The 11719-nt window shown below is 40.2% G+C and overlaps 1 protein-coding gene across 3 annotated transcripts; it reads right to left on the bottom strand.

The window, feature by feature from the left end:
* Positions 1-2016: 2016 nt before the first annotated feature.
* Positions 2017-10801, bottom strand: LOC137841402 (potassium voltage-gated channel subfamily A member 1). Of its 3 annotated transcripts, none has more exons than XM_068654268.1 (2): positions 9793-10801; positions 2017-4829 (listed from the first exon to the last, which is right to left on the bottom strand). In XM_068654268.1, the coding sequence occupies exons 1-2, from the start codon at positions 10666-10668 to the stop codon at positions 4824-4826; spliced, it is 882 nt and encodes a 293-aa protein (XP_068510369.1). In that variant the 5' UTR covers positions 10669-10801; the 3' UTR covers positions 2017-4823. The 3 variants fall into 3 exon arrangements, with proteins under 3 accessions (XP_068510369.1, XP_068510374.1, XP_068510359.1); XM_068654273.1 differs by having other exon boundaries at positions 2017-4167; XM_068654258.1 differs by having other exon boundaries at positions 2017-10801.
* Between the last annotated feature and the right edge of the window lie 918 nt (positions 10802-11719).

Raw genomic sequence — 11719 nt, 5'->3', positions numbered from 1 at the left:
AAACCTATAAGACAAAGAGACTGCTTCGTGTAACAAAAGGACATGATATGCAAATTTTCAGCATTTGATGAAGTATATAAGACAAGATAACAGAATATGTAGTTAGGAGAAAAACAAAAACAAAAAAAAAATTATTTATTTTTTGGATTAACTAAGAAATCAACTCAGACTCAACTAACATAGTACCCAATGCTGATTTTTAATGGAATCGATTTAGATTCCATAAAACATTTTTAGGGGGAAAAAAAAAAAATAAAGTCCAGATTCTGAATGCATGTTGTTTTGGTTCAAAACTCCATTTCAAACTGACCACATGACAGTAAATATCTCAGTGCAAGATGGTACATTGTATAAGGGGTACAATGACTACATAGGCTGTTGAAAAGATGAGGTAAAGCATGAGACATTATTTGGTTAGCATCATGGTTAAAGAAACACAGCAAGAATATTTTCTACACAGAGAAAGCAGCATGGATGGAAACAGGCAAGGTCCTTCTTCAGAAAAATATGCGATTGTGATACAAGAATTGACATTCCCGGCCCTAAGAAAATGGAGCTATTTGAGCTAGATCTATGACAGGTATGATTGAGACAGACTGCAAACAAGTTCAGAAGAGAAGGCTCTGGAACCTGGGTGTAGTATTTCACAAGATAAAGTATGGCCAATAAGTGAGAAAACTAATAGGGGGACATAGAGCTAATGGTGCAACTGAGTGGTAGATTGGGAAAATAAGATATGAAGCAACATTTCAAATCGACTCAAAGAATGCAACATGAGCTTTGCTAAGGACAAAGGGGAGAAGATTGATACTGTAGTGGTGATAAACAAGCCTCTTTTCTTTTTTTCTTTTTTTTTTTTTAGCAAATAAAAATGCAACAAGCAATGTAACTTCAGACATGCCTAGAGTCAACAAAACTTTTTCTTGCAAAGTATGGACATGAGTATCTTGTTGAAAACAAACAGCACCACCAAGCAGCTAACAATCAAATGACTTGGACTAGTACCATTTAAGAGTAGTAGTTGCAAATCCTTACTATAAGCCCAACAAAACAATTTTTGTCAATTTATGAGTGAGATTCAATAAGACTCATTGAATATACTCAGTGAATATTTCAGTAAAAATGACAAAATGAAAGTAAAAATGAATGACAATTTTCTTGATTAAAGCTTTTCTTCTGACTAAGAAAGCAAAAAAAAGTATTTAGTCACATGAGATGACCACACAAAATGGTCTGCCTTATGTGAGGTTAGGGCATTTTCACTTCATTTGCACCACATGTAATCAGCATTCCACTGTGTATGTATCCCACTGTAATGAAGTGCACGTATCTCCAGAAAGACCTGGCAGTCATAGATGGACTTCTAATACACAATGCCTTTGGCACAAATAATTTATGTCATTACCTTCTTCATATATGATACAATATCAAGACATGGCAGGCATGACTTTATCAGACCAGTTTGCACAAAACACACCTTAAAAACTGTTTTCAGAAGAAAACACCAAGTCAGTTTAACTTGTTTACATTGAACCCAAACCAAAAAACAAGATCATTCACACAGTTGTTAAAAAACTGATTTCAAGTCAGCATTTACAAGATAATGCTATAGGCAATGGTTCAGATTCATGAGCATAGCCACAACATGCTAACTGATACCCAAAAGCCTTTGGAGAATACAATCAGTAGGCTTAATCTTATTTCTGCTGGTTTTGATGGAACTGAGTGCTGTCTCAGCAGTGAAGACATCAGAGTTCAGCTCCAGAACACTAGTCACTCAAGGTTAGATCCAAAACCTTTGAAAACCAAACCCTTGGATTAATTGTACTATAAATCTTGAGGTGACATTTGCAAGTTTCTCAAAGCTTACTGACTCTCATAATGACTACATTGTCATTTCTTATACCCAACAACAATGAAACCAATGAACTCAATATTTCATTTTAGATAGAACTAGCAGGTAGAGACAAGAGAGAAGCCAGACTCCAGAAAATAACCAGACAGAATAATCCCAGGTAAGATCCTTAAAAATTATCTTTAATTGATGCCAAATATGAACAGATAAACAAGTACAGAAGCAGGTAAAATTGCATAGATGAAAACTATGCATTTCAAATAGTTCAAGAACTCATAAAACATTTGATGTTCTAAAAATGATAAATCAAACGATTTCACTAATAGAAGTAAAATGAGCTGTATCATGACAACGAAATACATATTTGACCCAAAGTGTAAGCGGTTTGTTAATGCTGGAAATAAATACAGCTGTGTCAGCTTAAATGTTTTGTTGCCCTGATGGTGCACTTTCATAAGGAGTTTATATATCAGTTTATATATTTAACATTGCTAATATTTGATCTTGAAAGTCAGAGGTATGTCTGAGAGGCCATATACAGTTCTATTAACAGCTATTATTTATTCATTTCAAACCGACATACTGCAAAAAATGATGGTTTACATGTAAAGGAAAAGAAAAAAAGATTTCATTTTAGCAAGTTATAGGTAGGGGGTTGCTGAATTTAGTCATAAAAATATTGTTTTTACTTTTGTACAAGAGTGAAATATACATTTGATCCCAATTACATTATAGAAATGTCACTGAAATAATAGCATGGACCAAAGACTGATGCACTTAAAGAAACCAAATGTGACATGTCTTCATTTTATTTATTATAGAAACTAGAAATGGAAGATGTTGTGTTTTGTTGTTTGGTTTTTTTGTTTGTTTGTTTTTTTAAGTGGTAGTGACATTTGCTAGAACCTGTGAACAGGTGAAATATACAGAATTATATAGATATTAACAGATATTTTAAGACCAATTTCAGTTAAGAACTCAGTTTAATCTTATTTCTTTTGAAAACATCAAAGCATATTATGCTTTGACAGAATAAATTGCTGACCTCATGGGTGACAAGTTCACCCACACTGAGTGGAACACCAGAACACCCTGAAGTTTTATTTTTGCAGATATGAATACTGACACCTTTAAGAATACTCAATAAGCATTTCAGGAAAAATAAATTCTGTATAACTGTTTAAATAAAGCCAGAACAACAGAAAACAGAAAGAGAAACTTAGTCTGACATATGTCCAACCAAAACTGAAATGTAGGTCCCTGGTTAAAGCAGAAAAGTAGTCTGTTTCAGACTTGCAATATACAGGTCTGGAACAAACTTGCCATGTTGAACAATTGCAACAACTTTCAAATTCTATCCAGCTCTGTGGCTATAGAGGGTGAATCACACTTTGGAGCTGATTCTGAATTTCTGTGAGTCCAAAATTACCATGGCAATCAATTGCATCAAGCATGCTGGAAGACTACTGGATCAGACCATTCCTAGAAAAGCTCTGGTACTTCCCTTTTCTCTATACAAGGAGACATAAATTAATCCAGAATGGCACCCCTCTAAAAAGAATTATCAAGCTAACATTAGAAAATGAATATATTCTCTCAACATATACTAAATGTGTGCAGAAGATGATTTAAAATCCAACTTTCTGCCTTTTTCTAATAAATTGAAGATGTTCCAATCCTACTTTTTTGTTTGTTTGTTTGTTTGTTTTATCTCAGTTATCATATATGCATTTAAGAAACTGCACAGTCCAAGCCAGAACTATGGAAAGGTGAAACTTGCCTTCAGTTCCTTATCATTAATAAAATAAAATAAAATAAAATAAAATAAAATAAAATAAAATAAAATAAAATAAAATAAAATAAAATAAAATAAAATAAAATAAAACATTTCTTATGTTACATTTGGGCTTCAGCTCTTTCATAATAGAAGCAAACTTTTTGTATTTCTCTTTAACAAAAAAAATAGTCCTATGGTAAAAATTCACCAAATAACAGTAGCAACCACTCAAATTGTTGCCTTGGGTCAATGCATCCTTTAATTAACAATACACAGCTGATTTGCTAAGAAGGGTCTGATCTCTGAAATCTGTACTTGGGCAAAATCAGTTTTGAAAATAATAGCTTTTTTTTTTGCCCAGTGTTGTCCTTTCTCCAGTGCTTTGTGCTCTCTTTCAAGTACTTGCCCATTTGACCAGCAGCACATCAAATTCAGCATATGCACAGAGACTTTGTAATTGGAAATTAATATCCTTGGGCCATGATCATTGTCAGTTTAACCACCCAGAAGGCAGCAGGATTGATCCTCCTCACACCTACAAATGTATAAACCAGGAACAAAAGAAGGAAACCATTGAAACCACACCAGGAACGGTATGTTAGCTTTCAGTAAGCCAGGCTGTGAATTTCTAGCACTCACTGTTCCACTCCATATACACAAATGCTCTTGTGGCAGACTAAGAATTTTACAGCACATGGCCACCCCCAGCAAAGTAGGGTCAGTTCCATTACATTTAATGAGTACTAAAGGCTTATCTGTTTGAATGAACTTGTGAGGCAGATGAGGTAAACTGCATTAAGCCCCATTGTGTGCAGAATTAAAGCAGCCTTAATTCAATTCAGCTTACTTTCCTCCCCAAAAGAATGACTCCAAATCAGATTAAGGTTGCTTTTATACTGCAGCAGAATGTCCATGCTGGGCTTTAAAACAGTTTAACAAATCTACTTTAAATGCATACCTTTCATTAATTTAAATTAGCTTTCCTGAAGTCCCCTGTGGAGATAAGGCTTAAGAGACCCCATGCAGGGTTCTTAAGAGACCCATCTGCATGGGTTTTCTAGGATGCCGTGAACTCACACTCTGGCTTACTGTACACTAAACTTCTTCTGAAGACATGTAAATCCAGATCATTTTCTCTGTTGGAGCTGCCGCACAGAAAATTTGAGCTCTTGGAAGGTTGGCAGCAATCTCTCAATTCTGTGAAGGAAGGGGATACAGAGCCTTTCATTTTCACTCTCCCTGTTGCTCCTCTGCCTGTTTCCTAGTGGTCTATAGCTAAGGGTGGTAGGACCAGATGGGGAATTTTGGCAGTGAGACTAGTCTCTGGGTTTCCTGTCCACTACTTCTCCACTTCATTCCAACCTCTGTACCACAGTGTACTGCTGCCTTGCTCAGGTAAGACAAGTTTCCTCATCCGCTTCACAGAGTGGATGAAGAAGAAGCTGTATGGGGCAACCAAGAAGGCAGCATAGAGCAGTGGCTGGTAAAGGAGGCTCAGGTAGTAACTCCTTATGCTGGAATTGCTGCCTTGCCTCAACAAAATACAGCTCAGCTAAGACTGCCATATTTCCTGTTTCCTGTGTCCAGCATAACATGGGCATCACTTCTGGGAGGTCCCTACCAAGTAACAAAGGTCTTTTCTCTCTTTTAGAAATGCACTGATTCATTTTTTCACCAGTTCATTTCCATTCCTCTTCCACTGACATAAACAACCCCATTAATTTCATGTGTGGCAAAAAGAAATCTAGACTAAAAGGAAGAGAAAAAGGAAGAGGAAGAGGAAGAGGAAGAGGAAGAGGAAGAGGAAGAGGAAGAGGAAGAGGAAGAGGAAGAGGAAGAGGAAGAGGAAGAGGAAGAGGAAGAGGAAGAGGGGAAAATGGGGAAAGGAAAAGGAAAAAATGGAAAGGGAAGGAAGGGAAGGGAAGGGAAGGGAAGGGAAGGGAAGGGAAGGGAAGGGAAGGGAAGGGAAGGGAAGGGAAGGGAAGGGAAGGGAAGGGAAGGGAAGGGAAGGGAAGGGAAGGGAAGGGAAGGGAAGGGAAGGGAAGGGAAGGGAAGGGAAGGGAAGGGAAGGGAAGGGAAGGGAAGGGAAGGGAAGGGAAGGGAAGGGAAGGGAAGGGAAGGGAAGGGAAGGGAAGGGAAGGGAAGGGAAGGGAAGGGAAAGAAGAAAAAAAAATAAAAAAGAAAAAAAAAGAGAAAAAAATGAAAAATGAAAAAAGAAAAAAGAAAAGAAGGATGCTTACTGGTGAGAACAGACAGTTTGTTAAGTGCACCTTCAGGCCCACAAAGACATTTCAGCACTTCTGTGTAAAGGGAATAAGAGCTTTTTGTTTTTCTGGTTGTCGTTTTCATTTGTGTCACACTTGCCAGAAATGCATGCCTATGCTACATGTGGTTAGTTCCCATACTCCATATGTATTGAGATCCTTTGCAGTGAGCTATAAATGGACAAAGAAACATTCAAGCTCCCCAAGCAATCCCAAGCCCTAATGATCCATCCTGACCTCCTGACAAAAAAAAAGGACCACTGCATGCAGCACAATTCTCTTTACATATGCAAAATTATTATCATTCTGGTCATTAAACTAAGGTGTGTATACCCAACTATGACAAAAGTTAAGTAACCAAAGTGAGGCCTCAAGTCCCAGATGCTACTTTCTGATCATCAGTCCAACAGCATTGCATTCATTATTGCTGTTTATTTTAGTCAGTAGCTTGTTTTGTAAGCTGAATGAAGTACTCAAGTCTGTTTCAACATAAGAAGTCATATCATAGAGCCCAAGAGTTTGGAAAGATCAGGACCATCAGAATGTAGTGGGTTAGAGAGGTGTACAATGGGCAGAGGAGTGAGCAGAGGACAGAAAGGAAGCTTCACAATATCTATCTAGAAGATGTAATGCCCTGTTTTATCTGATGTTTTGCATTTCTTGCAGGAGTCAGAACTCCCTCAGTTCTTGATCACTTTCTCATCTTTAAGATTCACAGAAGCTTCACAGTGAGAAATAAAGTCAAGTCTTTCTGGAAACCTGGAAGGTCAGGCTTGTGCGTAACTGCAGTTAGGGTTCTTTTTAGTCTATGTGCCTTGATTTTATATATGTATGTATGTCTGCATATATGTATACACATACATGTGCAGACACGTATATATTCATACACATATATACATATATCAGAAACCTAAGGGAAGAAAGGATCTGTACAGTGTGGAAGGAGAATTGTTCAACAGCAGTTGGCCACATGTGAAGTGCAGAATGAAGATCCTCAACTTCATTCATTTAAAAAATAAAGATTAGTGCCTAAATTAGCTCTGATCACACTTTATTATCTCCCAGGGCCTAGCAGTCAAGGCTGGGGTATTACAGAAGACACCTTCTCCTAGATTTTCTTCCTTCACCAGATCATGGTGGAAGTAAGGTTACGGATCAGAAAAAAAATAATATGTCTTGGAGGATCTGTGATGGAATTTGAGATCTGACAGACTGCTAAAAGGGAATGGAGGAGGCATGGATGGGAGGACACTGGAAAGCTTCTGTCACCTACCTCACGGGAAATCCAAAGGAAAGAAAAGCATGGCCCTGCAATCTGGTTGCCTGACTGAGTAATGCCACAGTTAATGCTGGTCCTTAGTTCCTCCTGTGTCCTGCCATGCTGGGACAGACTGCCAAAGAGCCATCTCATAAGAAAGGGCAGATATGATGATGGCAGCCATGTCTCTATAAACAACCTAGGGAAACTTGAAGTTTTGCATAAACACAACTGTGACTTATTTAGCAGAAGAAAATGTTGAGCCCTGCAGCATTGGACTGGCAAGGGAAGAAAGGTACCTTGAGGGGCGCTGGTGGTCTTTGCCTGCCTCTTCTGCATCCCAATCACTCACGCTTACTCTTTGTTTCCTTCTCTGTCCCTTTCTGTGCTGTGCCAGGAGGCAGCACAGAACTCTTCTGCTTGTGTGTTGGTGCCTTGCCCTTTCCTTCACTATCTCTGATCAGCTCAATTCCTGGAGGCACTTTCAGTAGTTTAGGGGATGTAAGATAAAGGCACTGCACAACTATCTAAATCAATCATCTCTTCGGTGAATTTTAGGGGAATACAACAAAGTCTTAACTAATGACTGCAAAAGAAACCAGCTGCTGCAATTTGGATGCATATAGTAGATAAGTTTAATTTACATTCTGAGAATGCACCAAAAAGCATGCATCTGCACCTTTAAACTATAAAGGATACTAGGTTTTAGGAGTTGCTATATATAACTTGACTTCTTAATTTTCCATATAGCTTTCCCTTTAAGGGATGGGATATATTCCTTTCTGACAATGCCTAGACAAAAGCCAACACATTTCCCTGAGCAATGCAGGAAAACAATCAGGTTTCTCTGATCTGTTCATTGAGGCCCTCAGTCTATCAAGCACTTTTTTTTTTATTTCATTTTTATTGTTATTATTGTTGTTATTATTATTATTATTATTATTATTGAATTCATGCATTAATTAATTCAAGTTACACCTTAATCAAATAGGCCATAATGCTGAATATTTGAACATGCTTTGATCTCCAAAAGTTATTGTTCCCATTTGACTAACATATGCACTTAAATACAGTACTTTAAATTACTAGTCAACGATTTAATAAATTAAGGAGTGCACTTCCGGTGAATGCAAATCATAAAGAAAAAAAAAAAAAAAAGGAAAGAAAAAGAGAGATAAAGGACCTATTTTTAGAAGATTCAGTTCAAACGAAAGCTTATCCGCTATTGTCTGAGGTAAAGTTTCAGGCATGCGATTATAAAATAAATAGTATCAAATTCAAACATGCTTATCTTAAACTCCATTGTGCTATCTTGCAACAGAGGGACTATAAGTTTTGTATCCAGTTCTGGACAGGGAAAAGGAAAATTGTGTTTAAATCATCTGCATGTAAGAGAACTTAGCAGCATTGCAGATGTTCTATCTTCAGTTTTGTTTGTTATTTGTTCTTCTACGGATAGCAAAAAAGACCAGCCTTAACTGTATTTAAATAAGGTGCTGTGTTGGTCTGTAGACTGGAACTATATAATCTGTCAGATAGGGGGTGGAAGGAAAAATTGCACTCCTTCGTAAAAACAATGGCAAATGCTTGCTGCATGTTAATCCTTTTTTTATTATTATCTGATGCACTTCCTTGCAACTGTGCATTTTTGCAGAATATTTTTACTGGAATCCATGCATATGCTTTATAATTTTAAAAACTGTAATATTTAAATTAACTTCATTGAAAAAAAAATGGGGTGGGGGGAAGAGGAAAAGATTAGGTCTAGCATCATACAGTTTAAAACTAAACTAGTTCAAATGGTTTTCATTTACTAGATGGAAAATGGTTTTGTTTTCTTTTTTTTTTTTTTTTTAAATAAACAAAATTGTGTCTTTCATGGATCCTGGAAGCTTCTTTATCGCTGAGCAAAAATTCGCAATGCAACAATGCATTTACGAGGTAAATAAAGCATTCAAAGACTATCAGTAAAGCATCTACAAAGTGTGACTGTGTCACTTAAGTCTTCAAGCTGTGAGTGAGGATTTTGTTTTTTTGTTTATACATCGGTCAGCAGCTTGCTTTTATTAACACAGTTTTGGTTGGCTATAGTGCAGTTGCCAGTTCTGAGATTAGCCTCTCTAAAATTGTCTATGCTATTATTCATATCCTCTTCGATTTCCATGTACTCAGATTTGCTGATTGTGGAGGAGCTGCGGCGGCTGAGATCACTGTCAGATGCTAAATTAGGGGAGCTAACATGAAGTAACTGAGCCTGTTCTTCCCCTTCTGTTTCTCGGTGGTAGAAGTAGTTGAAGTTGGACACGATGACAGGTACAGGCAGGGCAATTGTCAGCACACCAGCGATGGCACACAAGGAGCCTACGATTTTGCCTCCAATTGTCACAGGGTACATGTCACCATAGCCCACAGTGGTCATGGATACCACCGCCCACCAGAAAGCATCAGGGATACTTGTGAAATGAGACTCAGGTTCTTCAGCCTCAGCAAAATACACTGCACTAGAGAACAAGATCACCCCAATGAAGAGGAAAAAGATTAGTAAACCTAGCTCTCTCATACTTGCTTTGAGGGTCTGTCCCAAAATCTGGAGGCCCTTAGAGTGCCGGGAGAGTTTGAAGATTCGAAAGACTCTTACCAGTCTGATGACTCTCAGGATGGCCAAGGAGGTGGCCTGCTCTCCTTTCTGAGTCCCCTCCCGCTCAGCCATCTCAGTGCCCAGGGTGATGAAGTAAGGGATGATGGCTACAATGTCAATGAAGTTCATGATATTCTTGAAGAATTCAGTCTTGCTGGGGCAAGCAAAGAAGCGCACCACCAGCTCAAAGGAGAACCAGATGATGCACAGGGTCTCCACAACAAAGAAAGGATCTGTGAAGATGTTGGATTTGTAGACCTGGGTGGTGTTGTCAGTGCGATGCACTGTATACTCCTTGTCCTCCTTCAGCTCAGGTAATGTCTCTAGGCAGAAGATCACAATGGAGATGAGGATCACCATGACAGAGACTATTGCAATGACCCTTGCAGGCCCAGAGCTCTCTGGGTACTCAAAGAGGAGCCATACTTGGCGCTGGTACTCCCCCTCCGGCAAGGGTCTCTCCTCATCTTTGATGAACCCTTCATCTTCCCGGAACTTCTCCATGGCCTCCTCACCCAGCTCATAAAATTTTATCTCCTCAGAGAACATGTCCAAGGGCACATTGACCGGCCGGCGAAGCCGCCCTCCAGACTGGTAGTAGTAGAGGATGGCGTCAAAGCTGGGCCGGTTCCGGTCAAAAAAGTACTCATTGCGCAAGGGGTCAAAGTACCGCATGCGCTTCTTGGGGTTGCCCAGCAGTGTATTGGGAAACTGGGCTAATGTCTTCAGCTGCGTCTCAAAGCGTAGTCCAGCAATGTTTATCACTACGCGCTCACAGCACTCATGGTCATCGTGGGCAGCAGGCTGGTAGCTATCCTGGGGGTGGCCAGGTAGCGCAGAAGTCTCATCCATGTTCTCTCCAGCCATCACGGTCATTGTGGCACAAAGGAAGTGGGAAGCAGGGCCAGGGGAGGAGAAGAGAGGGAGAGGGGCTTGAGAGTGGGGACGAGAATGGAGGAGAACAGAAAGTCCAAGGGCAGTTCACTGGAGGATGGCAGGAGGGTGGGAGGCAGAGGAGGCTCAGAGTCTGCAGAATGAGTGGGGATGGAGAGGCTTGAAGAACGGATGCATGAAAAGCCTACAAGATGGAAATATCCAAAATGGGAAAGGAGAGGTGGGATGCAGGAATAGGCATCAGGAATGAAGGGAGGGTGAAGAAAGAGAGAAGGAATACCTTTAGGAGGGTGGGGGAAGAGGGCAGATAAGGTGAGGGGTCCTGTCCCCCCAAGCTGGGAGGCTGAAGGTGTCTGGGGTTCACCCCCAGGCTGGGGTTCCCTCCCCAGATGTCTCCTTTTGCCTTTAACTTGATCCGTCTGCTTTTCTCGACGACTCGACCATTGCCACGGCTGCTGTCTCGAAGTTACCACACACACACACACACACACACATACACAAATAAATAAATAAATAAATCACAGGGAGCCTGGGAGGTGAGTCCTTGCAATGCCAACTCAGCAAATTTCCATCACCTATCCCCCCCAACCCCCTCCCCACTGCCCTGGTCCTCTCCTCTTGTGCGCCGAAGAGAGAGGGATGGCGATACTCTTGCTTTTGAAGGCATAAAGCTTACTTGCAGGAAGGAGGCTGCCAGGGAGGAGAGAAACAGCATAAACCAACCCCCAAGCCCCACCACTCACACACGCTCAGGCGCAATGGATTGGCTTTCACACCAGCAAGAACATCCCTCTCTGCCCACTACGGCAGCACATGCAGAACCCTACGCATTCCCACACATCCACGGACAAGCAATGGGGCCTCTGGGACAGGAAGGGACCCATAGCACTCCTGTGCCCTGAGTGCATTGGGAGGGCTTCCCAGGCAACTTCAGTGGGGTCAGCTCCTGCCATAAGTTTCCTGACCACCACGCACCCCGCTTCACATAGTGGAGACTTAGATGAGTACTGACAACTTCATCACACCGATCGAG

Source organism: Anas acuta, chromosome 1 (assembly GCF_963932015.1).
Source record: "Anas acuta chromosome 1, bAnaAcu1.1, whole genome shotgun sequence".
NCBI lineage: Eukaryota > Metazoa > Chordata > Aves > Anseriformes > Anatidae > Anas > Anas acuta.
Note: the sequence above shows the minus strand (reverse complement) of the source record. Positions and strands in the feature narration are given on the sequence as shown.